This window comes from Capra hircus, chromosome 2 (assembly GCF_001704415.2).
Source record: "Capra hircus breed San Clemente chromosome 2, ASM170441v1, whole genome shotgun sequence".
NCBI classification, from domain to species: domain Eukaryota; kingdom Metazoa; phylum Chordata; class Mammalia; order Artiodactyla; family Bovidae; genus Capra; species Capra hircus.
Genome location: NC_030809.1, coordinates 135,481,792 through 135,509,536, shown reverse-complemented (window position 1 = coordinate 135,509,536; position 27,745 = coordinate 135,481,792). Strand labels below are relative to the sequence as shown.

Here is a 27,745-nt window from a genome sequence, read left to right as displayed (position 1 = left end):
TTTAAATTAGAAGCTGCATAGTTACCAAAACCAGAGTAGTCAGGGACTGTGCAGTCTAGATAATGGTCCAATGAGACTACAGTCCTAAACAAGCAAATTTCATTTGGCATTTTCTGGCTAAATAAGCACAGACTTCATTTTAGAAAGATTCCCACCCAAAATTATTTAAATTTGGTATAATACTGTTCCCGTATCTGGTCAAAAACTGGAAAAAATATCCCCAGAGGAATTGCACCTGTAACCAAGGTATTATTGTTTTATTAGCAGGTCTCACTCCAGATCCAGCTAGTTGCTCCTCTAAGCTAAGTCACTTCAGTCGTGTCCGACTCTGTGCTACCCCATAGACGGCAGCCCACCAGGCTCCCCCGTCCCTGGGATTCTCCAGCCAAAAACACTAGAGTGGGTTGCCACTTCCTTCTCCAATGCATGAAAGTGAAGTCGCTCAGTCGTGTCCGACCTTCAGCGACCCCATGGACTGCAGCCCACCAGGCTCCTCCGTCCGTGGGATTTTCCAGGCAAGAGTGCTGGAGTGGGGAGCCATTGCCATTGTTGCTCCTCTAGTTTCTAATAAATGAGCCCTCCTCGTCCTTTTTGGACGAAACGATTATCATGGGTCCCAGGAACTTCCTACGTTCCAGAAGAAGCCAAGGCAGGGCAGCTTAACAGTGGGTTTCCCGTGCATCTCATGAAAAATAAACCTTCCAAGTGTCGGGAGGTCGGCTTTTTAGCAAACAATGAACCCTCCCAAAGAACTTAACGAATAGTTTCGGATAGTTACTATCTGGGAAGAGAAGGCCTTACCCGGAGAAGGCCAAACTCGGCCCCGCCCCCAGCACTTGGTTTCACCCCTTGGCCTCCTCCTATTCGCCCGGGCCTCCGGGTCTCACTCTAGTCCCGCCCTTGCCCTCTCGGAGCACCTTTCCCTAGGATAGCTTAGAGACATAGCTTGATGTGCTAACCGCGCGTGGGAATTCACCGCACATGGTACTTCTTGATGTTGATGTTGATTTGATTTTGATCACTTGGTCAGCCAACAATCCAGACCACTTTCCTCTGTCCCGCTCCTTCTCCGGAAGGCGCGCCGGGGGCGGGGCGTTTGCCGCGCCACACTGCGCGTGCGCGCGCTGCCTCGTGCGTCACTCGGCCGCGCCCAGGCTCTCTTTAGCTGTCTCTTTAGGTCCTGGTGGTGGCGGCGGTGGCGGCGGTGGCGGCGGCTGTGGTGGGGGCTGGAGGTCGTCTGGGACAAGTTCCCCCGGGCGCTCCCCCATGGAGGAAGCGGTGCGCACGGCTGCAGCCCTGGATGCTCACACCTCCCGCTGGACGGAGACGAAGGCGGTGGCCGCGCGAGCTCAGGAGCGGGTAGCCGGAGCGGCCTGTGTGGGGGTGTGAGCAGAGGTGACCCGGGCCGGATAGCGGAGGGGAAGCCGCGCGGCGGGCCAGCCAACTTCGGTGAGGTCTCCACTTTTCTTCATTTCAGGCAAGCGCGAAGGAGCTAACTGTGGGCAGGCCTGCCCCTCTTGGGTCGGGAAGGACTCCTCAGGGGCGCCTCTTTTCTCTGGAGACACTGAGCCACGCGTGTTCTGAGATGGAAGTAATTTCCCCCGTAATCCAGTAATTCCACCGTGATTTGGATTGCCAGTAAATCCCACAGAAACCTTGCCTGGCATTTTCGGGGCGCTTGTTCATTAAGTTCATTAAAGTAGTTTTCATTTTGTTATGAGTTCTAAAAGATTGTTTCAGCTACAACGGAGATATTGACAGTTGAACAAGCCTTAGATGTCGCTGTAACGTTTTGAGCATGGCCTGTTTAATTTCCTAACTTTTATAAAGTCAGTGAACCCTCTCTCGCCATACGACTGAACAAAATTCATTATACCTTTGATTTTGTGTTTGCCTCTTGAATCTCTTTTCTAGATTTTTCAGTTCATTTACTACACGCTATGTTTTAGTTTTGTTTCTAGAAATTCCCTATGTACCATGAACCCAGTTAGTACACTTTTTATTAAAGTACTAACAATAAATATGAGAGAATAGAGTCTTTGTTTCATACCAGTAAGCTGTCTGATGAAGTAGTATGTTATGCTCAGTTGAGTAGGTTTTATGTTAGTTGGTAAGTGAAATGAGTATGGAGGCTACTAGCTAAATTTAAAAAAGTATTCAGTAACTATTCATTCCTTTTGCTACTTCTGTATTTTCTTCTTTCCAGGCTGGAGCTACTCTGCCAGGGCTTAAAACTTTAAATGAGAATAAAGGGTTTTATTTACGAGGAAATGAGAATGAATAAGTCATCTCTAACCTCTTCCAGCCTTTTATTCATAAGAGACCATATTAAACTTACATGTAAGTTAAAATTTTAATTTATAATTACTGTTGCTAAATAGGATTGGAAAGTTAGGTTCCGTAGTATTTATAGTTACTATGTTTAAAAATAATTAGCCCAAGGAGAGGCTGGAAAAAATTAAAGCAATGGAAACCAAGCAGAAGTAAATAATGAGAACTCTTAGATGTGGGTAGTCTGTATAGAAGTTGAGTCCAGTGGACAGTTAAGTTCCATTTCAGGCTGTGCAACTTTTCTGTGATCCTCTACTTGAGATTTAACCTCTGGGAGGTTTGGTTTCTTTACCTAAAAGGTGGGGGGTAATGATAGCTTTTTCTCATTATTGTGTGGATTATAATTAATGTGTATCAATCACACCAGTGCCTCCAGAGGTGTTCAGTAAGTGGTAGTTATTACTATTAGGGAGACATAATAATGAGAAACAATTATACTCTTTTGAGGATATTTCTAGTGTATGAATACAGCTCTCTGTAGTATCCCACCTACCTTCCTTCAGTTTTTGTTGTTTAGTCTCTGAACAACGTTGGACTCTTTTGCTAGTGCATGAACTGTAGCCCGCCAGGCTCCCCTGTACATGGTATTTCCCAGGCAAGGATACTAGAGTGGGCTGCCATCTCCTTCTCTAGGGATCTTTCTGAGCCAGGGGTCGAACTACATCTTTTGCTAGACAGGCCAATTCTTTACCACTGAGCCACCTGGGAAGCCCTCTGATTCAGTTAGTGCCAGTTATAGTAGCCTTTCTTTTCCTAAGAAACTATGTGCTTGCTCATGCCTTAGTGCCTTTGCACTTGCTTCTTTCTGTACTTTGTTCTTTTACTATTTCTTTCAAGCCTCTACTCAATGTTACATTCTCCAATAGGCCTCCTAACCAGCTTAGTTAAAATAGAAGCCCCTGAACCCAATTACTTTATATTACCCAATATCTTTAAGATTACTCAATATCTTTAACGTGCTTTACTTCTCACTGTATCATTCACCACCTTCCAAATTAATGTTCTTATTTACCAACAGAAGGTAAACTCCACAAGGGCAGGGTTTTGGTCTGCTGTATTCACTGTGTATCCATGTTTTTGAACATAGTATGTATTCATTTACTGTAAATCAGTTATTTGTTGACTGAGTAAATGAAGTAAGCATACCATTGTCCATAGGGAGCCACAGTGAGGGGGGTATAAATAATGTACATTAGTAATCATAATAGAGGCTGGAAAAATGTCCAAAGAAAGATTCAAAATAAAGGTTAGCACATTCAGAAAAAAATTGGTTTATGGAATTCAAGCAGGGCTTCATTGTGGAGGTGCTTTTTTGAAGTAGGTCTTTAAAGATGAAAGGAATAATGTAAAAAAGATAGAGAGGAGTGAAAGGGATAAGTAAGAATGGCAGAGATTCCTGAAAAAATTGCAAATAGAACTACCTTATGACCCAGCAATCCCACTTCTGGGCATACACACCGAGGAAACCAGAATTGAAAGAGACACATGTACCCCAATGTTCATCGCAGCACTGTTTATAATAGCCAGGACATGGAAACAACCTAGATGTCCATCAGCAGATGAATGGATAAGAAAGCTGTGGTACATATACACAATGGAGTATTACTCAGCCGTTAAAAAGAATTCATTTGAATCAGTTCTGATGAGATGGGTGAAACTGGAGCCAATTATACAGAGTGAAGTAAGCCAGAAAGAAAAACACCAATACAGTATACTAACACATATATATGGAATTTAGGAAGATGGCAATGACGACCCTGTATGCAAGACAGGAAAAAAGACACAGATGTGTATACCAGACTTTTGGACTCAGAGGGAGAGGGAGAGGGTGGGATGATTTGGGAGAATGGGAATTCTAACATGTATACTATCATGTAAGAATTGAATCGCCAGTCCATGTCTGACGTAGGGTGCAGCTTGCTTGGGGCTGGTGCATGGGGATGACCCAGAGAGATGTTGTGGGGAGGGAGGTGGGAGGGGGGTTCATGTTTGGGAACGCATGTAAGAATTAAAGATTTTAAAATTTAAAAAAAATTAAAAATTTAAAAAAATTTAAAAAAAAAAAAAAAAAAAAGAATGGCAGCAGCGTGTTGACCGAGGGTGGAGCCATAGTATATGAAATACAGCATTGGGAAGTAGAGATTTAAAATGCAGGTTTGGAGCAAATGGTGAAAGGTCTTAGATATTGGATTACAAAATTTGGAATTCTTTCTGTAAATAGTGGGTAGCCAGCCACTGGCTGGCTTCTCTCAGAGAGAATCCATCTGGCCCCCTTGGCTGTTGTAGGGTATTTGGGTGATGAAAGATGGTGAAGCCACAGTTCAGACATGAGAAGCAGGCTGGGCATGAAGACTGACCTTCACTGAGAATCTGGTTTGAGTTGCCCCTTGATTGTGTTCCAGCTTGGGGACTAAAAGGAAACTAATGGAAAGCGCAAAAGGCTGAGAATGAGGAGACTCATTTTCTAATCCCAGGGCTGCTACTTATACCAGCTGCATGAGAAGTTACTTAACATTATCATGTGTAAGCTCTTGTGAAACTGAAATGTCAAAAGTGCTGTGACAAGTTTAAAACTGTTAAATAAATAGGTATAATTTTTAAAGTTAGCTAGCTTTGAAATTGATGTCATTTTGCAAAGTAAATCTTTTTCTTTTTTTCATGTTTTTTGGGGGGGGCGTGGGGTTGTGCTGCAATTTATAAAATCTTTCCCTGTGCAGGGATTGAACCTGGGGCCAGGGCAGTGAAAGCACTGTGTCCTAATCTCTAGACTGCCACGGAATTCCCAAAACAAATCTTATTTCAGGCTTTTCATATAGGTGTTAGAATACCGGTCCATGTTTTCCTCTTCCTTAAATTGTATGTTCTCGTGCTTTGGAAGGAAGTGGACCAATTTCATAATTTTTTTTCTTTGAGCTGTATTAATTTCATTTTTGACATAATTGCACTTGATGAAAGTTAACAGTGTAAGTGTTCATAGATATTAGTGAAATCAATTATGAAAATCAAGTGCCTGTTAGAACAAGCTGAAAATTCTAAAAGTTTTTAAAATTTGGAAGTGTGTTTAAAATTTGAATAGTTTATTTTCAGAATCCTTACTTAGCTGTGGAATCCTTGAGGACAGGAACTTTTGGTCATCTTTATGACGCCAGTGCCTGGGACGTGTGCTGCTTAGTATATGTTTATTAAACAGATTGCCACAAAAAACCGTAACAGTCGGGGGTAGTGGACTGGAACCTTTGACCTGAGTCCCTCTAAGAGGTAAGATGGGCAGGTTACCACCTGGGACTCGTCATTTCTGGTTTGGGAACCTAGTTGAAGTGAAACTTAGCAAGCTTTCTTGTTTAACTATTTTTAAATCTGGCTCGGCCTGAAGCGAATCCTTGAGAAATAAAAAATAATCTCTGTTTCAGGCTCTCCTGGCTGTGATTGACCTTCAGTTATACAGAGTGGGAACAGAACGTTTCCAGGTCTGAGAATAGTGAAGCAAATATTCCTTTCAGGACATTCATGCTGATGTTCATTTTCTTTCTTTTTGTTTTAATTGAACAAAAAATAATATTTTTGTATAAACTATTAGATAACCTAAATACAACATGGTTTTTAAAATGTTATATGTAGTTGTATTCATAAATGCAATAGTCAAAAGCTATACAACATTAACAACAAATCCAAATGAAGATAGTCTTCTGAATTTCACGCTTCATTGAGCATCAAAACGTACCCATCTTTTAGTCCTATTCTACATTATTCTGTATCCACATTCTTTGCATTAGATTAGACCCCTTAATTTTGTTTCATTTTCTGTGTAACATTCTCCACAGATCTATATCATTGGCTGCTGCTTTGGGAGTTGAACATCCTTCTGGGTGTTCATTGTTGTCCCCACGTAGCACGGAGGAACTTCTCTGTGCTTGGAAACAGATTCTGACTCATTGCTGTGTAAGTCAAATGAGGTGATTCATTTACTTAGTTTAGTGGCTGAAGGCTACTTTATAGCTTGATGTTATGCAACTTTTATGTTACTTGGCATCCTTCCCCACCCATGTACACACTGGTGTATTCAGTAAGTGAACAAACACATACAACAAATAACCTTAATTTTAGAAAAGCTTATGAATCAGATTTGCCAGTATTTAAGTGAGTGTGTTTTTCTGGGGAAACCACCACGAATAACTAGTCATTGTTTTTAAGAAACGTCGAATTTATCTTCAAAGATAGAATAGTAATTGGGAAATAAATTTTATGAACCTGTCTGTAAATAAAATAATTGCACAGGAGAGAAAATGCCTTTGGGCTGTAGGTACTGGACAAGTCTTTATAGCACAACTTGAAGTGTGACCTGGCCTGAAGTGAAGAGCATCCACTTACATAGTGGAAAGAAGGATGTGAGGGCCTGTGGTATGTCTGGGCAGTGATGACTTTTCTGAAGGGAGCCATGATTCTGTGTTTGGAAATGAATTTGGGATGAGGGATACAGCTCTCCAAAGCCATGTGCATAATAAGATTGACCCAACTGATCAAAAAAATCCTTTTTTGCTTTTGTATGCTTGAAGCTTTCCACAATAAGTCAGTAACAATAAAAAGAAAAGAGGGGAAAAGATTTTAAATAGTATCATGCAACTTTATATAAAATATAGAGAAAATTTATATATAGACATAGTAAAGTTAAGAACAGTGAACTTTCAGTGATCATAGGATAAAATAAGATTCTGACTTAATGTGTTGGTTTAGTCATCTCTTCTTCACCTTGTTGCTGCAGAAGATTTCCTCCCCATGACATTAGACACTGGGCACATGAGACCAGTTTCTTAGACAGCAGTTCATTAGTCACTTTGACATGTCTAGGAGGAGCACAGCACATACTACACCGGGCTGCACACGTGCTGCAGAGTAAGGAACCAGGACCTCTGTGAGGCAAGCAGGAGTCTGAGGGGTGCCTCAGTTCCTGCAAGAGGGTGTGATTGGCTTGCTTTAATAATTCTGCAGTCTGTCAAGGCAGTGAAGCTCACTACTCAGGGATAAGCAGGAATTGTGCCTGGTCTCCATGATAAGGAGGGCTGTTTGACTTTGGGACGTATCCATGAAAGCAGAGTAGGGGAGGACTGAAACTTGTGGTTAGGTCACCCCAGTTCTACCAGGTGTCAAGGCAGCATAATATATTGGATCTTAATTTTAGACCTTATATTACTTGTAACTTGCCATTTAGTGGAAAGTTAATTTTGCTGCTGCTGCTGAGTCGCTTCAGTCCTGTCCGACTCTGTGTGACCCCATAGACGGCAGCCCACCAGGTTCCCCCGTCCCTGGGATTCTCCAGGCAAGAACACTGGAGTGGGTTGCCATTTCCTTCTCCAATTCATAAAAGTGAAAAGTGAAAGTGAAGTCGCTCAACTTTAAGCACTAGTAAATATTAGTAAGTTGGTAGCTACACATTTGGTATTTGAAGGTCAGTTTTATAAAGTCTGAATTTGGATTTGTGAAAGTGAAGTCGCTCAGTTGTGTCCGACTCTTTGCGATTCCATGGAAGGTAACGTACCAGGCTCCTCAGTCGGTGGGATTTTCCAGGCGAGAGTACTGGAGTGGGCTGCCATTTCCTTCTCTAGGGGATCTTCCCAACCCAGGGAGACGCTTTACCATCTAAGCCACTAGGATCTGTGAGGCTATCCTTATAATGGGATTGGAATTATAGATAAGCTTGGCTTGTTTCTGAGTATGGTCCTTGCAGATAACAAGGTTCTGTTTTATTGATTCTAGGATATTCAGACTCTTGAACTTGTATGGTAATTAAGAACGTTGTTCCATGAACATAGTGGTTAAAGGAGGAGGGTTCATTTCAGTTACATGACTCTTGCTCATTAGGAGAATATATCTGCCAAGTAGGCTGAAGTGTTTAGTGGTGGCTAGGTTTCTTCACTCTCATTTTCCAGCCATTGTTATTGTTATATTTGCATGTTCATTTGTATGTGGTACTATCACTTCCCAGCATACTTTGACAACTTTTCACAGTTTTTCAGTTTATAGGCTATGTTTTACCATGGTTACGTTTTAGAATGCTAAGCAGAATGATGCAGTGGTTTTCTTACTCATAAATAGCCAGCTTTATTTTTTAAGCCAATCATATGATTCCATTCACCAGTATTCACCCAGATTACATCTGACATATTTTGAGATTGCCGGATAGCTTGGCACACAGGATAAATAAAGGTGACTCTTGTGCAGCAGCCCAGAAGCTGGCCTTCTGCTGAGGGTAACTGAGTCATAAACATGGATAAACAAGTTGTAGGGTATGGTGGGAACCATAACAAAAGATATATAACAAAAGATTATTTGTTATAATCTTTTTTTTCTTATGGTGATAGAGCAGTTTAATTATAGATTTAGAACTTCTCTTTCATTTTCATATATTTATTAATAAGAAGGAGAAATAAGGGAATTGATTCAAACTAAGCCACTAGATGTGAAAACTAGCAGAGGGTTTCATTCCTTTGTGTTTAAGAAAATTGTCAAATTTTATTATGCAATTACAGTAAGTACTGTTTTTAAGGTATTTTTTCATACCTGGAAGTTTAGTATTGAAAGTTTTTTTTTTTTAATTATTGTATAATTGACCCATAATGCTATGTTCCAAGTACAAAATATATAAAAAAAAATTTTGAACCACTTTTATATTGGCTCATTGGCTTCATTTCAGTTCAGTTCAGTCGCTCAGTCGTGTCTGACACTTTGCGACCCCGTGAATCGCAGCACGCCAGGCTTCCCTGTCCATCACCGTCTTCCAGAGTTTACTCAAACTCACGTCCATCGAGTCGTGATGCCATCCAGCCATCTCATCCTTTGTCGTCCCCTTCTCCTCCTGCCCCCAGTCCCTCCCAGCATCAGAGTCTTTTCCAGTGAGTCAACTCTTCGCATGAGGTGGCCAAAATACTGGAGTTTCAGCTTCAGCATTATTCCTTCCAAAGAATACCCAGGGCTGGTGAACTTCCAGATGTTCAAGCTGGTTTTAGAAAAGGCAGAGGAACCAGAGATCAAATTGCCAACTTCCGCTGGATCATGGAAAAAGCAAGAGAGTTCCAGAAAAACATCTATTTCTGCTTTATTGACTATGCCAAAGCTTTTGACTGTGTGGATCACAATAAACTGTGGAAAATTCTGAGAGAGATGGGAATACCAGACCACCTGACCTGCCTCTTGAGAAACCTATATGCATGTCAGGAAGCAACAGTTAGAACTGGACATGGAACAACAGACTGGTTCCAGATAGGAAAAGGAGTACGTCAAGGCTGTATATTGTCACCCTGCTTATTTAACTTACATGCAGAGTACATCATGAGAAACGCTGAGCTGGAAGAAGCAGAAGCTGGAATCAAGATTGCTGGGAGAAATATCAATAACCTCAGATATGCAGATGACACCACCCTTATGGCAGAAAGTGAAGAGGAACTAAAAAGCCTCTTGATGAAAGTGAAAGAGGAGAGTGAAAAAGTTGACTTAAAGCTCAACATTCAGAAAACTAAGATCATTTGCCTAAGGATGCAATTAGTTCACTATTTCAGCAGCTTGGGACCTTAGAAATTCATTTCAGGATTAATTATGATATTTTTATGTTATAAAACGATCACCATGATGAACCTAGTTACCATCTTATCACCATAAAGAGATATTACATTGGTATTGACTATGTTCCCCGTGTTGTATGTTTCATCTCAGTGATTCATTTATCTGTACCTGAAAGTTTGTACCTCTTAATCTCCCTCACCTATTTCACTTACCTCCCAACCCCATTATAATCTGTCACTGAAGTCTAAAAGCTATTACCATTTTATCCAAACAGCTGATCATACTGCTTAGTGCACAGAACGTATGTTCAGTAAAGCCTGTTTGAGTGGATGGATAAGGCAGTTGAGGGGCTAGGAAGATAGGAAATTAAGTTGCTTTAGTTAAAGGCCAGAGACCTGTAACCTGAAGAATGGAAAAATCTGGCTGGTCAGTGAAGGTTAATGATTAAGGATCCTGACTGAACTGTAGATTAATTCTGGGATGCAGTTGTTAAATTGTGGGACTAAAAAAAGAATCTCAAGACATATCAGAAAGTTGGGCTGGCAGTTTGTTATAACCAGTAGTAAACCTTGTAGCTGAGTAAGTGCTTTTTCCTCTGCTTTTCTACCCAATTTAGTTCATTTGCCAGCAGAGTTCTGAGTTTTGGCTGTTTTGAAAACACTGTGGTCTTTGGTAAGCCACGCATCCTTTCTGGTCTTACAGCGTGAGTCTTCTAGGTTCCATGGCCCTCCTGTTTTCTAAAAGGGCCAAGAGTACCACACACACACCCTGACAAACATCTGTCTGCTAGACTTTGTTCTCTGCTATGACAGAGTAATGCGACATCTGCTTTCTCCATACACATTCCTGAATGGGCTACATGAGAGATAAATTACCATATACTTACATCTACATAGATTTCTAAGAAGAAAATATATGCTTGAGAAAATTTTTTGTTTCTTTGTATAGAGTATTCAAAAAGACACATTTGTAAAATTGGTAAATGTTTTTGTAAACTAGATTTGTGTGTTTTTATGCCTCATTTTCATTCTGAGGAGTTTTTTTCTTAGGAAAGTTTGTTAACTATGGACTATGCAGCTAAGACAGGAAACATTTTTAAAATAGGAAACCAGAGTTTATAAAATCAATTTTAATATGGTTTTACTTTTTATTTTTCCTCAGTTTTATTGAATTATAGTTGATATGTAACATTGTATTAGTTTAAGGTGTACCACATAGTGTATATATTACAAAATAATTACCACAGTAAGTTTAGTTAACGTTCATCGATGACCACACATAGCTAAATGGGTTTTTTTTTTTTTTTGTAATGAGAATTTTTAAGATCTACTGTCTAGCAACATTCACTAGCCTACGCAATAGGCTAGTGTTAACTATGTCACTTATTAATCTTAAAACTGGAAGGTTGTATGTTTTGACCACCTTCACTCCCTTTCTCTACCCCTTAACCCCCACCTTTCAGAGTTTTCTGTTTCTATGAGTTCAGTCTTTTTTCTTTTTTGGCTGTCCTGCGCAGCATGTAGCATCTCAGTTCCCTGATCAGGGGTTGAACCATTGCCCCCTGCAGTGGAAGCATGGAGTTTTAACCACTGGACTGCCAGGGAAGTCCTAATTTTTAAGTTTGGTTTTATATCACAATCCTATCTTTTTCCATAATTGGAGGATATATAATTAGATTAGTGCTAAATACAAATGGTAAATATATTTATGTTATTAATAGTAGTAATAAAAAGTATTATTATTTTATGAGAAAAGAAAGAGTAAAATTTTGCAGTGATCATGCATCCTGTCATTCTGTGAAAATTTCCTTTTGTTTTCCCTCTTTAGATTTGAAGACTGCATCATCCTGCCTCCAGCACCAACAGTTTCTCTGTTCTTGATCAATGTGATTCACAGTAGCTTTTTAAGTAACAAGCGAAATGAGCCAGGGGCATGGAAAGTATGACTTTTATATTGGTCTGGGATTGGCTATGAGTTCCAGTATTTTCATTGGAGGGAGTTTCATTTTGAAAAAAAAAGGCCTTCTGCGACTTGCCAGAAAAGGCTCCATGAGAGCAGGTAAGTTATTTATGCCCTGTGTGACTTTGAAATGGTATCAGTGTGTTCCTTTGTATTGATATTTGGGTTCTTTGACTGTAAAAGACTATATCTTCATTCCTAGCGACTATATTCAAAACTTTGGACTTTGTAAGAATTGTACATGTTTATAGAGAATCACTTTTGTAATAAGAAAAAAAGTTGTCAAAATAAATTAACTACTCACTCTTGCAGTTATTATCAAAGTGGGAATAGGGACCAATACCCAATTAGCATCCAGCCCTTTCTTTAAATTTTGATAGTCTGCAGAGAAGGAAATGAGGTTGTATGGATAGAATCAGAATCTTATCGAAGGCTAGGCTCTTTTGTCAATGATAGTAAAAGTTTGTTTTTTCCTTAGACATTTTCCTTCCTGATCTCAAATTGGCAGGAAAGAGAGCTGGCTTCTTTAGGTTGAAGTGTACTCAGTTGAGTGAAATCCTGATTGGTGGTATAGGTTGATCCCCAGAAACTACTGACAAGCCATGAGCCCCTGGGAAACGCCTGATGTGATTGAGCTCCCTCTAACTTTGGTGTATCCTAACAGCTTCCAGCTTTATGTTGCATTCTGGCCATGTTCTGTCATTCAGCCTCTGCTTCAGTTTTAGACCCAGTTCTGTTCTCATAGGAAAATCTGCTTTGGCAGTAAAAAAAAAAAAAATTACCTTCTTTCTGTGCCATTTCTATAGCCATACCTAATCAAGCTCTTAAAATAATGACCTCAGTTGGATTTCATGCAGAAAGGAGAAAGTATTGGCATATACTATTTGAACAAGTATATCCTCATTCCTAAGTCACGTACTCACATTTTCCATGTGGATATGCTTATCAAAGGGGTTCATTCACATTGACTTTTTCTTTTGAATAGTGGCTTAAGTACTGATTGCTTCCGAATTTTGTTAGTTTGGTCTAGAGGAAAGTGAAGGATGGTCTAGAGGAAAAGGCAGGATGAACATCCTGGAAGCTCCAGACTGTGAGCAGTGCTCAATCTTTTTATGTTCTGGTCAATAAAGGACCCCTTTCTCCAGGGTTACTACCGCATAAGTGGGGCTAACCCACACTGAAATGGCTTCTCCGCTATCTAATTCACTAGAAGTTGGGCTATTTCTGATTGGTTCACTTTGTTTATTGAAGGTAAGTTCACAAAACAAAAGCATGAAGTATGAACTGAAATAGAAGGATTGATTTAACTCCTTCATTCACATTGTTGTGATCCTCACATCCCCTTTTTTAAGATAATCATAAAAATATTATATAAGAATTCCCCTTTGTAATCATGCTTCTACTACTGCTGCTGCTGCTAAGTTGCTTCAGTAGTGTCCGACTCTGTGCGACCCCATAGATGGCAGCCCACCAGGCTCCCCCATCCCTGGGATTCTCTAGGCAAGAACACTGGAGTGGGTTGCCATTTCCTTCTCCAATGCATGAAAATGAAAAGTGAAAGTGAAGTCGCTCAGTTGTGTTCCCCCCTTAGCAACCCCATGGACTTCAGCCCACCAGGCTCCTCCATCCATGGGATTTTCCAGGCAAGAGTACTGGAGTGGGGTGCCATTGCCTTCTCTAGTGTAATCATGATGAAACCGTTTTTCAATATAGTAATAATAAGCAAATGATATTTTTAAATCTGTCATTACTAATTGTTGTCATAAATACATTGAAGTCTAATAATCTTCCAAAGAAGTGAAATATGTTTTCATTGACAGGTCAAGGTGGCCATGCATATCTCAAAGAATGGTTGTGGTGGGCCGGACTGCTATCAAGTATGTATAGAGGATGTTTCAAGAAAATACTATAGGTGTATATTGAAATATTTATTTATACTATTTTACAGCCTTATATTACCAGAAAATTTTAAAACTTTAAATTCTGGGTTTTTTTGATGAACAAAACTCAAAATATGTAAAATTTAAGCCTGTATAAGTCACTTAACAGTTTAATAGTTTATTTAATTTGGATGAGAAAACTTTTGTCTATCTGATTAAAACATGCCTGACATATATATGTATTTTTAAAAGTTATGCTCAGTTTAAGGTGATTTTGAAAGTGAAAGATCATAGAAAGCATCCTGTTTTTAATTCCTGTCCTTCCATTGATTTTCATTCCAAATTAGAAAGGAGGTATGCATTTGCTAAGACTTCCATGCATACTTTGATGATTTTTATGTATTTATGTATTATTTTTTTGATAGTCAAGAAGTAGGTTTATTAGTGTAGGATGCTTGTGAGGGGTACAAGGGGGCAGGCGAGGGGGCTCTGATGATTGTCTTTTAAAAGGTACGAAGAAAGAGTGATCCTTGAGACGCTGAGCTTTCAAAATATTCAGGATTGAATTATGTAAATTTTTTTTCTAAGAGCAGTTGAAATAACAAAGAGACAATTTAACTATTCATTCAGCAAATACTTCTTGATCATTTATTTTTGTATGTCAGGTGTTCTAGGTGCTGGAGATAGAATAAACAGAATAAAGAGAGAAACTCTTACCCATAGGAGACTTTGCTTTCTAGGTGGACAACAGTAAAGGTAACCTGTGTGTTAGTGATAGATGCTGCTGTTTGCTAGTAGTGCGTGGAGAAGGGATGCAGTAAGATGAAGGATAGATAGGTTTATATTTTAGTTGAGGGGCCAGGGCAGGCCTCATTGGAAAGATAAGATTTGAGTAAAAGATAAAGGAAGTGAGGGACTGACCATATGGGTATTTGGGTGAAGAACATTTTAAGCAGGAGGAAATAATAAAACATGAAGACAGCGAGCAGGACCATGCCTGGCAGGTTAAAATGTGGTAGGCAGAACCCAAGATAGCCTGCAAAGCTTCTTGCTCCCTGATAGTCACAACTTTGTATTATCTCCTCTCACACTGAATTAATGCAATATGATCAAGGTATACAACAGAGTTGATGACTTGTGAATTAAGTCATCAGAGGCATTAAGGTTTTGCCTTGATTGATTGGATTGGTCATTCTGAAGCCAGCTACTGTGCTGGAGGACAGTCACCCTGAGGAGAGGTCCCCAGGCTACACTCAGTTACTGACTTACTGGTCATGTGAGTTACCTTGGATGTGAGTCCTCCAGGTTGTGGCAAGGCACAGGCTCCAGACGGTATCTCGACTGCAACCTTTTGAAAGACCCTGATTGAGAAGTATCTGCTGATCAGCAGAAACTATGAGAAATCATTGTCTTGGCCAACAGAAAACATGGCTGACATTTGTTGTTTTAAGCTGCCAGTTTTGGGGGTGCTTTGTTGTACAGCACTGGATTACTACTAAAACCTCAGGAACCATGAAAGAGGTAAGGATAGTAAGGGAGTGGGAGTGCAGGGCAGTGGTTGAGGTTAATTTAGGGAAGTAATGAGGGCCTAGATTACATGGGGCTTTGTATGTCACAGAAAAGACTTTGACTTTTATGTTTGATGGGGAATTACTGGAGGCTTGAACAAACGGGTAACATGTACAGACGCAGGTTTTAATAGGAATTCTTGGGCTGCTGTGTTGAGGCATAGACTGCGTAGGGGCAAAAGCAGAGAAACCGGTAAGAAGCCATTGAAATAATTTGGTAAGAGGTGATAATGGCATGGACCCAGAGTAATGGCAGTTAGTTTGGTGAGAAGTGGTAGCATTCTGGATGTGTTCTGAAGATGAAACTAATAAGATTTGCTGAAAACAAGTTGAAAGACTGGACAGGATATAAAAAAGCATCCTCTTAAAAGCATTAAAGAGCCAACATGATAGTTAAGAATTACCTAGCCAGCATCAGGGAAACGCATAAAGCTCAGGATCAGCTGGAAATACTTCTGCCCTAGAGGTAACTACAGACTCCATAGCAGGCAGCTTTTGAAAGAGAACTTGTGAACTGCTCTAAGAAGGGTGATACCATTCAGGTGGTGGATATATAGCTGTCATTTATATTTTATTCTGTTTTTCTGAATATTTGAAGTATTACATTATTAATTTTAAACTCTTGAAAATCTTTTAAAATGTGGTATATTTATTTTTTAACTTACTTTTAAATTTTATTTTTAATTGAAAGATAATTGCTTTGCAGTATTGTGTTGGTGTCTACCAAACATCAACATGAATCAGCCACAGGTATATTTAAATCCAGGTCTATCAACTACTGTGCATGAAATGGCCCAGTTAAAGACAAAGATTATTCTATTGGATTTATAAAAACAAATAATAAAAAAACTGCATGCCTGTTGTAAGGTAAACTATAAAACATGAGGATATAAAATGGCTGGAAGAGAAGGATGGAAGAACATGCCTAAAGAAACTTCACATTTCTATTATTGTTTTAGAAAAAATATACTTCATAGCAAAACAGCACTGGAGATAGAAGATTATTTCTTAAAAACAAAGGGTTCAACTCAGGAGGTTTTATCAGTCCTGACTTTATTTAATAATATTGGCCTTGAGGATTTCTCTGGTGGCACAGTGGATAAGAATCTGCCTGCCATTGCAGGGGACATGGGTTTGATCCCTGGTTTGGGAAGATCCCACATGCCGTGGAGCAGTTTAGCTCATATATCAACACCTCCTAAGTCCTTACCCTGTGCTCTGCAACGAGAGGCCACTGCAAGGAGAAACCTGTGCACCACCACAAAGAGCAGCCCCCATGCACCGAAAACTGAAGAATGTTTGCTTAGGCAAACAGTGAAGACCCAGTACAGCCGTAAATAAATAAAATAATAACATGGCCTTGAAACACAGAACAGCAAGGTGAAATACACAAATCCAAATTCATATAGTGAGATTTTAATATGACACTGAGCAGTTGATGGGATAGGCAGAGTAAAATTCTTAAGGTGATAGATTTAACTTAACTCACAGAACTCAGTGAGCAACTTAAAGGTCTATATTATTTTCAAGTGCATATGGAATATTGATGCAAATGAACTATTTGCTGGACCATAAAGCCAGTCTTGAAAATTTTCAAATAATTAAATTAAGTTTTTCACAGATCATTATCATTATATTAGAAAGCAATAACAAAAATATAACATGAAAAATACATGTAGAAATTTAGAAATACGCTTTTAAACCACAGGTTTGTGGTTCAAAGAAGTCAGAATGGAAATTAGAAAATATTTTAAAATTATGTTTAATTTAAACAATACTTCAATATGTTGATACAGAATACAAAATATCATAACTTAGGGAATATAACTGAAGTAGAGTAAAATTTATGGTTTCAAATAAATGTAATTGAAAGATGAAGCATCTAGTTGAAGAAAATAGAAAAAGAATTGTAGAATAAACCATAGAAGGAGTAAAGAGAAGAGCTAAAAGTATTTAGAAAAACAAGGCATTAAAGCAACATTTGGGTCAATGCTTAGAATAATGAACTTGACAAACCTGTTGTTGAAACTGATCAAGAAAAGGAAAAGATAGAATAGCTAGGTGATGTAATTAAGGTTTCATAGAGATTAACAGGATATTATGAAAAACATCCAGTTATCCAATTGATAAAAAACATAGATAAAATTTATGGAAAAGTAAAGTTTATCAATACTCATGAGGAAATAGAAAACTGGAATACTCCTCTAACTTAACCCAGTTGAAGCTGTAGTTTTAAAACCTTTGCATGTACTAAATCCTGAGCCCAGATGGTTTCATAGGTAAATTACACAGTCATTTAAAGAAGAAATAATTGTTTTAAGAAGTTTCTTAATAATAGAAAAAGGGGGTTCCCTCACTCTTCTTAAAAAGCTAGTATAATCCTAATACCAAAACATGATCAGGACAGAATAAGATGGGAAAAATAAAGTCTAGTCTCATTCACAAACCTATATGTAAAAATCACAAACAAAATAATATGAGCAAGTTAGATTTATTCTGCAGATGCAAAATTGGCATAATCTTGGAAAACAAATCACTGTAATTTACTGTGTTAAATTGAAGGAGAAAAAATATATGATTATCTCAGTAAAATTTAGCTATTCATGACTAAAACCATTTCAAATTAGTAATTTAGGTGAATTAAAGATGATAAGATGATAAAGGATTTCTAAGCCAAAAAAAATGGCAGAACTAACAATTGCTTGGTGCTAAGTCACTTTAGTCATGTTTGACTGCGACCCTATGGACTGAAGCCCACCAAGCTCCTCTGTCCTTGGGATTCTCCAGGCAAGAATACTGGAGTGGGTTGGCATGCCCTCCTCCAGGGAGTCTTCCCAACCCAGGCATCTCTTCCATCTCCTGCATCAGCAAGTGGGTTCTTTACCACTGGAGCCACCTGGCAAGCCCATAGTAAACACCACAGTGGGGAAATAGCAAAGACTTTTTTTGAAGCTGCGAAAATATTCGTGTTCAAAATATATGAAGGATTACTTAAAATCAATAAGAGAAAACAAATACCCTAATAGACAAACTGGTAAAAAACCCAAAAAAGTGAAGTGAAGTCGCTCAGTCATGTCCAACTCTTTGCGACCCCGTGGACTGTTAGCCTACCAGGCTTCTCCGTCCATGGGATTCTCCAGGCAAGAATACTGGCGTGGGTTACCATTTCCTTCTCCAGGGATCTTCCCGACCCAGGGATCGAACACAGGTCTCCTGCATTGGAGGCAGATGCTTTAACCTCTGACCCACCAGGGAAGCCCTTACTTCACTGAAAGATTTAACTTGGCTAATAAACATATGAAAAAGGGGAATGCAAATTCATAGCATGATAAAATAATCCTGTTTCCCATTAACAGATTAGCAAACGCTGGGGAGAGTGAGAAACAGGAAACTCTCAGACACTGCTAGGTGAAATTTAGCATAACCATTTTGGAAAACTAGCCAAGAGTGATTTTATGTGATCACATGTCCCTCCCCTGCTAAAATTCCTCAGTGGCTTTTCAGCTCAGATGAAATCCATTGAGAGACAAAGGTCCTGCTCTCGCTAGCCACTCCCCGCATGCTTGCTTTGTATGAACCACTCAGGCTTCCTTGCTGCTCAGACATGCCAGACATGGTCATGAGTCAAAATTTTGTACTTGTTCTTCCTGCTTGGGATGTCTCTCCATTTTCCTCACCCACATAGCTGCTGGTAAATCCCTCACTCCATATCTGACTGATCAGAACTTTCTATCCAAGCACCCTTGCCTGGCAACATTATCTGCCTGTCACCAGCTCTTCATTCCTTTCCCTTGCTTTGTTTTCTGAACAGCACTTTACTTCATTTGTATGTTTTGTCTGTTTTTGTTCACTAAAATGTCTTAGGTGAGCAGTATCTTTATTTTTCCTCATCCTAGAACATCTGACACATAGTAGCAACCCAAGAATATCTTTTGAATGTAACAGTTGGGTTTTAAAAAAGAAAAGAGCTACTAAAAAAGGCTTTTATATCTGTTGAAGCTGATTTTTTTGTCATAGGATATAAATACTATAATTTTAATTAAAAAAACCCATACACAGGGGAATTGCCTGGCAGCCCAGTGATTCAGACTCAGTGCTGTGACTGCCAAGGACCCTGGTTCGATCCCTGGTTGGGGAACTAGGATCCCACAAGCCATGCAGCCCAACCAAAAAAAAAAAAAAACCACATAGAAATTAGATATTTTCCGTTAAAATTATAGGTTTCTATTGTTTCTAATTGGTTTGAATTCTATTCTAATGTTGATAATTTACAGGAAAACCTTTATGAATAACAATTAAAACAGTGTGTTAAAAAATGTATGTGAAATGCAGCCTTTTCTGTTTTGACTGAATATGTTCCTACCTGAACATTTTCTTTTGTTGTCTTTCTCCAAGTGGGAGCTGGCGAGGTGGCCAACTTTGCTGCATATGCCTTTGCACCAGCCACCCTAGTGACTCCATTAGGAGCACTCAGTGTCCTAGTAAGGTGAGGACCCTGCTCTTCACGTGTAGAAACAGCAGTTAACGTTTCATCTGTAAGGTATTCAGTACCTGCTAATTACACATGCTCAGTTTAATTTATATTTAAACAGCCTTGAGACTTTTTTATGCTGTGTAGTAGTTTGCTTTTGAAATGTTATTCTCTGTGCATAGGCCAGCTAACAAGTTGTGGGAGAAAATGCTTTTATGCTTAGTCTTGTTTGTGTTTAGAGTCAATACTAGTTCGACTTTAATTGCAGTATTTTAAAATTCCAAGTTGTATTCATTACAATATTTATCATTTGACATATGTATACTTTGGTAGGTGGTGTCTGGTGATGAATAGATCTCTATACCTTCTCTAGAAAGTAATTGATTGGAGCAAGGTTGAAGACTGGCCTGGGACACTTTTTTGGAAGGAACAGTCCAAGACTTGTCCTGTTTCTGTTGTTTTAATCATTAGCCAAAACAGCTAAGCCCATATTGAAGTTTGGATTTTGGCTAGTATTCCCGAAGTTGGTTGATTGATAGGTATTTAACATTAATAGTTATATAAATATTTTTTAACATTAATAGTTATATAAATCTATATTGCATGCAAAATTATATAATTTTCAAGAAATTGTATAATATATAAAGATACAAGATGCTATTTATGTATTATGTATAATAAATATTTATTATGGAAATGTCTTTTCTTAATTTTGTTATGCCATTATTATAGGTTTATACTTTTTTAAGATTTCAATAAAACTAGCTATAAAATATTAAAACTTGATCATTAATAGGCAAGTTATATGGAATTAAATGAAAATATATGATGGATTCATCACTCAGTAAGGATAAAGTTGAGCAAATAGGTCCAAATGGACCTAGATTCTTAAATTTGTATCATAGCTCTGTTTATTGTAAAATTTCATATTGATGTCCTACAGTAGAAAGATGGTAACTATTCTGGTTTAGAGTATGATGAAGCAGGTAGTTTCCAGAAACTTCATTTTATGATTGAATGTGCATTTTCTTTACCTTGGCTAAAAGCTAGAATCTTTATAAGCTCAGTGTTTTAGTTTGAGTTCAGCAATTCTTAAGTTGTGTTGATATTTAAAAATGAGAAAAGTAGCTGACTGTGTAATAATCCTCCATCTTTCCCTCCATTTTAGTGCCATTCTTTCTTCCTACTTTCTAAATGAAAGACTTAATCTTCATGGAAAAATTGGATGTTTGCTAAGTATTCTGGGGTCTACAGTTATGGTTATTCATGCTCCAAAAGAAGAGGAGATTGAGACCTTAAATGAAATGTCTCACAAGCTAGGAGATCCAGGTATGAAAAAATAAAAACTTTATTAGTCTTACTGTATTTTACTCTTTTTCAGGAGTAATTTTTATTTCTCTCTGGCTGCGCTGGATCTTCATTGCTTTGTGTGGTCTTTCTCTAGCTACCTCAGGGTACTTCCTTTTACTTCAGATTTTGACTGCTTTGATTCCTCTCATTTTATTATTGTCTTTGAAGTTTCCCTCTGTCTACGTTGAACTAACAAAGACTTTTTCTGTTTGTTTTGGCCCCTCTCTAATGATCCTTGACTGCCTTGCGAGTTGAGCTGGTCAGATTCCCAGCCAAGTTTCCTATCTGGCTTGCCAGCATCCTAGGATTTGAGTGGGGAAGAGGAGATGGCTACCATCAGACGTATGCCTGACTTCAGCCCCCGATTTTAGTGAGGCCCCCACACACTCAGCTGGTCTGGGGTCCTCCCATACACTGTGGCAAGGGGACCAGTCACTGAGATATTCAGAACTGGGCCGGGATCTGACGTGGTCTCAGTGCTCTTTGAAAAGGCTTTAGCCAGGCCTTCTGTTTTTAGTCTCCTCTTCAACCCACTTCTAGAGGTAGTTTGTATCTTCAGAGCATTCTTTGTAGCACACCGAGTCACTTTCTAATTTTTGATCACTGCTGATGTGGGATTCAGCTGTCTTGAATCTGCTGTTATCAGTTATTATCTTCTGATTTTTGGCTTTGATGTTTCTATCATCTCCTTACAAATTCTTATTTTTGTGTTTCCTTCTGTAAAATCATATTACTAGAATTCGAGGAGTTGAAAGATGAAACAACTGCTCTGTTTCCTCATCTTAAAATTGCAAATGACAGTGTCTATATTACAGGGTAGTTGTGAGAATTTAATGACTGAATTGATACAAATTGCTAAGAAAAGTGTCTGACCTGTAGTGCTGCACAGTCACTAGCTATTATCATGTTGGGTTCAAGTCTCCTATCTAACTTGGATCCCGACAGTTATTGTCAAGTTCTCTTATTGATTTTTTACCCCTGTGGTTGGCCCCTAAATATGTTAAAAATTTGCTCCTGTTAGACAAATGTTCTTTAGCATCTACAAATCATTGAGCATTCAAGGTCATCTCATAATTTCTCTCCACTGGTTTCTGATTATTCTGATTGTATTATACCTGTTATTGGAATTAGAGCATCCCAGTGGGTGGAAGTAGGGCAGTGTTCTTGGATGGATGGCTGTGAGTCAGCCTGATACTGTTTTCTTTGATATATATACATTTGACCCTTTAACAACACAGAGGTTAGGGATATGAGAAAACCCACTTACAGCCCATCCTATATGTCTGAGATTCCGCATCCACAGGTTTAGCCCTCAGATTGTATTGTACTGTATTTATTGGAAAAATCCATGTATAATTGGATCCATGCAACTCAATCCCATGTTAATTAAGGGATATCTGTATAATTACGAGGCTCAAGATGCCACTTTAAAAATGCTAGTAGTATAATAATTCGTGACTATGAAGCGTAATCTCCCAGTGTGTGCATTTACCTGAATTATTATGGCTGTGTTTTTGCTGGGGCAGCAAAAGCTGATTTTTATTTTAGGACCACACCTTTTCTCCTTCTTATCAAGTACTTAAACATTTAACTAAATATAATTTTTCTTTGCCTCCTCCAGGTTTTGTGGTCTTTGCAACACTTGTGGTCATTGTGTCCTTGATATTAATCTTTGTGGTGGGACCTCGGCATGGACAGACAAACATTCTTGTATATATCACAATCTGCTCTGTAATTGGAGCAGTTTCAGTCTCCTGTGCTAAAGGCCTGGGCATTGCTATCAAAGAGCTGTTTGCTGGAAAACCTGTGCTACAACATCCCCTGACCTGGATCCTGCTGCTGAGCCTTATAGTCTGTGTAAGCACACAGATTAACTACCTAAACAGGGCCCTGGACATATTCAACACTTCTATCGTGACTCCAATATATTATGTGTTCTTCACAACATCAGTTTTAACTTGTTCAGCTATTCTTTTTAAGGAGTGGCAAGATATGCCTGTTGATGATGTCATTGGTACTCTGAGTGGCTTCTTTACAATCATTGTGGGAATATTCTTGTTGCATGCCTTTAAAGACGTCAGCTTTAGTCTCTCAAGTCTGCCTGTGTCTTTTTGGAAAGACGAAAAAGCAGTGAATGGCAGTCTTTCTAGTATGTATGAAGTTCTTAATAATAATGAAGAGAGCTTAACCTGTGGAATTGAACAACACACTGCTGAAAATATCTCCCGAAGAAATGGAAATCTGACAGCTTTTTAGGAAGAAAGATGTAATTAATCTGTAACTGTTATAAAAAAGTGAATCTGAGTATCAGAATGTGTCTGAAAAAGCATTGCTCTCAAATGATGATGTTCTCTAGAGACAATCTTTTTTTTTTTTTTTTTAAGGTTTCACTAATTTGGACCAAGAAATTACTTATGTTTAAATGATGACTCAATACATGGCCAATTTCTATTAACACTGTATTATTGTAGAGTTATTTTAAATTTTCCTTCACCAAAATCTAAATGCAGTAATGACAGTTTTAGGTCTATAAAAAGGCTTTTTTTCCCCACTGGTAATGAAAGTCTGAAATGTACATTTTTCATGCCCATTCTTATCAATCCCTGATCATTTTAAGGCTTTTTGATTAAAACAAAAACAAAACTAACTCAATACTTTATCCTGTAATTTATCTTACCTATAAAAATGACTCCTATTTAATGAATTATTTAAATTTTGAACTATGAATTTAAGAGACACCTAAATTATTAAATGAAGGAAACTTACAAACAAAAAAAGGTAGGAAATCACTGCATGGAAGTACTTCTCAGGCTGGGAGTTGCCACCATGAACATTTGATGGCCTTCCTAGATGACACTTTGTTAAATCAGCACATCCTTTGTCAGACTACAGCCTGGCTGGCTTTCTTCTTCAGTTACTCTAATCCCTTGATGGCTGGACCCTTGATTACCATTTTACATCAGCTCTTGTACTTTTCCATTTATTTTCGTAATGAGTTACATTGTCATTTAGCTCTTCTAACAACACTGGAAAATAAAGTCAGAAGACTAGGATAAATTCTTAAATTTAGCTCACGTTGAAATAAAACTGAAAAGATCTCAGTCTGAATGTTTAGAACAAATGGTGTTTGTAAAACATAATTTCTTTGTAGCACTTATTTTTGCTTAAGAGTTTGGACGACTATTTTGGTTTTGTTAAAATGTCCGTGAAAAAAATGTTTACAGAAAACATCAAACCTGTGCAAAAAATAACAGTGTAATGAACCTCTGTCCAGCTTCAAAACCTGTCATCAATTGGCCTCAAAAATACAACTCATTCCCACCTAGGTAGGAAGAACTTAGGCCTGTTTCCATTCTGTTGGTCCTGCCCACAGTCACAAAGCTTGGTCTACTGTGTAAGTAGCCACCCATGGGAGGTTCACTGTTCACTGGCCTTACCAAGGCAGAGTTGACATTTTTCCAGGTCTCTGAAACATGTTCCATTTTCCCAATATTTTATTATTGATCTTCTAAGGAGCCTCTGTAGACATTTTTTTCCTAACTGCCTCTCTCCATGTAATTTTAATACCACAGATATACTCTATATTTGTTTATGTACAAAACCGTAACTATATCTGTGTTTTGTACACAACAGATGAAAACCAATTTTCACCCCTTTGGGTGTGATATTGCCCTCATTGAGAATGCATAGCTTTATAGTAATAAATTTGTAATTATTTAACATCTTACAGCACGTAAAATTTTTATTTAGTTTATAATTAAGTGTTATAAAACTCATGAATTATTTAAATTTACTCGTTAATTTTTCATATTCTATACTTCCATTATAGGGTGAGCACAGATACTACCTCTTAATCTGCAGAATACTGGCCCCAGGGTTATTATTTCACATTACCACAAGCAACATTTTTAGGTTACTTTTTCTAAAATAGTTCTGTTTTATCTTAAGGTTAAACAGTAAAACCAAGTAGTTCACAGACTTTATTTTTGGTGCCATAGATAATGCACCTGGACTTTGCTATTAATATTTTTAAAACCATATAGAAGTTACCATCATGATCTTGTCCCTTCCTTCATGGCTGCAGGTGACCTGGACTTCTAGCCTGGTTTGTGCACTCGAGCAAGTGGGAAAGTACTTTACCAAAGCCAGGGCGCACAGGGTCACAGTAAATGAATGAACACAAACAGGTTCCATTATTTTTATTTCTGTAACCTTTAAATCCTGTCACAGACTAGATTTTGTTACAGCTGGATTTAGTAGAAACAGAGAAATCAAGTTCACTATTTTTTGAAAGACACAAAAAGGGGAAGGGAAATGACTTAGAAAAGGTTTTCATTAAAAAAAAACAAAAATCTCTCAACAAAAGCTAATCATTAAGTTTAATTCTAATTGGTAATGGGTTTTATTACAGTTAGCTGGTATTAAGTTTCTTGCTTAAATTCACAGATCTTTCCTTAAATGTTACAGGATAAATGGATGAACTCAGCAGCACTTCATGACATAGCTAGCTGTTGGAACATTCCACAAAAAAATGGAAAATGATTTTGTAAGAACATGATGGCAACAATCTGTAGTCAACATTCTTAGAGTTTCTAATTACCAAAAGTATATACAATTTTAGTGTAGAAAAATAAGTCAATTTTATAAAATCAAGCTTTTAGATTGAAAAGCACCCCCTTATTTTAACAGGCACAGAGATACTGAAAAATAGTTCCCCAGAATCCCACTAAATAGTTTATGGAAAGAAAAACATGCCCTTCTAGATCTTAAATGCAGTCAGTACTGGAACTCTTCAAAAACAGGTGATACACACTCCCTCAGCTGCTGGCCAGGGACTGGTGGATAGGTGGCTGAAAGCAGCGGACGTGCTCCACAGGTGTGCTCTCTCCATCACCTGACTTCAAGTACTTGTCCAAGATAGTGATTATCTCATCATTTAGAATCTGGAACTTGCGAATTCTTTCCACCATCTTCTTCAAAGGCTACAACAATTAAAATTAGGATAGCTGTCATTTATTCTTCATGCTTCAAAATACCTCAGGATTTTCATATTAGAAAAATTACAGCCAACTTGATACATACCATCTCTTTACTGCAACATTTCTCTGTTTGTTTCATGCTACTGTAGATTCATGTGTAAAACTTACAGACCTGTTTATTCAACAGACAGGTATTGAGAACTGTGGTGTCCTAAGAGCTAGAAATGTGAAGATGGAGCCCAGTAACTAACACAACACAAGCAACTGTGGACAGTTATTGTGGACAGGGTGCTTTGATAGACCCTTCTGCTATAATGGGCTTCCCTCATTCGCCTGCAATGCAGGAGACCTAGGTTCAATCCCTGGGTTGGGAAGATCCCCTGGAGAAGGGAAAGGCTACCCATTCCAGTATTCTGGCCTGGAGAATTCCATGGATTATTGGGGTCCCAAATAGTTAGACACGACTGGGCGACTTTCATGTCACTTCACTTCCTGCTGTAACAGAACTATTATAAAAAAACACAAAAATGAAAACAGAACAAACTTTAAACTCTATTCCAGTTTAAAGCACTGCTGGTTTTGTCTATGCAAGAAGTGAGAGAAAAGCCAGGCTCCTCAGAGACAGATGCTGTCAGCAGGGGTGGGATGAAGAGACAGGCTGGGCTTTAAGCAAAGTGGACTGCACTCCAAGGCTCTCCACAAGCCTGGACCTCTTAGGAAGTTAAAAGTGGTTCCAATAAATAAATAAATAAATAAAAGTGGTTCCACACTGGTAATAACTCTGGGAGATGAGCAGTAAATGGAAATCCTGGGAGAAAGGCGTCCCAAATTAAGTTCAACCAAACAAAAGCTGCCAAATAAAAATCCAATAAACAAACATTTCAGAGTTTCAGATACCCCTTGAAGTCTCGGAACAAATTGCCTTGAGGTCTCTGTCGCAAAAAAACTGAGAGATGACTTATTTCTTTATGCATTTAGACTAGATGTATAAAGAAACAAAAATGGAAAAAATTCTGTGAAGATAAAATTATCAATTACTACCAAGATTTGAAGAAGGAAATCAACATTTTAAACATAAACTAGTGACTTTCAAAAGTTAAAAACAGCAGATCACACTGAGGTGAAGTCAGTTAAGTCAGTACTTGGGTACAGCCCAGACAGCCAAGGAAATGGAGGTATGGGAGGTAGAGTGCCCCCTAAGATATCCATGTCCAGTCCCTGGAACCTGTAAGTGTATTACTTTCCAATAGCAAAGGGGACCTTGCAAATATAGTTAGGTGGTTACAGACTTTAAAATAGGAAAAGTAGGATGGATTACCCAGGTGGACCCAATCTAATCATACGAGAAGAGAACTTTCTCGAGCTGGAGACAGCAGAGACGTGACACAAAATTAAATTAGAAGATTCGTAGTGTGAGAGGGACTTGACCATGTTGGCTGGCAGGGGCCATGTGGAAAGCATGAGAAGGGATGTGAACTAAATAACCAGCAAGGAAATGGAGACCTTAGTTCTCCAATGGAACAGAGCTGAATGGAGCCAACCACCTGAATGAGTCTGGAAGTAGATCCATAACTAGAGGCTCCAGAAGGGAACACAGCCTTACAGACACATTGATAGCGGCCTTGTGAAACTGTAAATGGAAGACCCGGCTGA

The 27,745-nt window shown here is 38.5% G+C and overlaps 2 protein-coding genes across 7 annotated transcripts in view; one reads left to right on the top strand and one right to left on the bottom strand.

Moving 5' to 3' along the window:
• Positions 1,146 to 24,837, top strand: NIPA2 (non imprinted in Prader-Willi/Angelman syndrome 2). Of its 6 annotated transcripts, XM_018066019.1 has the most exons (9): positions 1,146 to 1,449; positions 2,207 to 2,340; positions 5,419 to 5,589; positions 6,153 to 6,270; positions 11,713 to 11,943; positions 13,665 to 13,721; positions 19,688 to 19,778; positions 20,932 to 21,092; positions 22,735 to 23,456. In XM_018066019.1, exons 5-9 carry the CDS (start codon positions 11,805 to 11,807, stop codon positions 23,367 to 23,369), a joined length of 1,083 nt encoding a protein of 360 aa, XP_017921508.1. In that variant the 5' UTR covers positions 1,146 to 1,449; positions 2,207 to 2,340; positions 5,419 to 5,589; positions 6,153 to 6,270; positions 11,713 to 11,804; the 3' UTR covers positions 23,370 to 23,456. The 6 variants fall into 6 exon arrangements, with proteins under 6 accessions (XP_017921508.1, XP_017921516.1, XP_005675865.1 ...); XM_018066027.1 differs by lacking the exon at positions 5,419 to 5,589; XM_005675808.3 differs by lacking the exons at positions 2,207 to 2,340; positions 5,419 to 5,589.
• CYFIP1 (cytoplasmic FMR1 interacting protein 1) overlaps positions 25,298 to 27,745 on the bottom strand; it is a 102,886-nt gene continuing 100,438 nt past the window's right edge. Inside the window, 1 exon segment of the mRNA XM_018065998.1 lies at positions 25,298 to 26,095. Coding sequence (XP_017921487.1) covers positions 25,931 to 26,095 — 165 coding nt within the window. The 3' untranslated portion in view covers positions 25,298 to 25,930.

Excerpts from the sequence above, each read along its gene's own strand:
- NIPA2 (XM_005675810.3), top strand. The coding sequence starts at position 11,805 with ATGAGCCAGGGGCATGGAAAGTATGACTTTTATATTGGTCTGGGATTG. Across the intron at positions 11,944-13,664 it reads AAAAGGCTCCATGAGAGCAG|GTCAAGGTGGCCATGCATAT; the intron begins GTAAGTTATTTA and ends TTTCATTGACAG. Across the intron at positions 19,779-20,931 it reads GCACTCAGTGTCCTAGTAAG|TGCCATTCTTTCTTCCTACT; the intron begins GTGAGGACCCTG and ends CCTCCATTTTAG.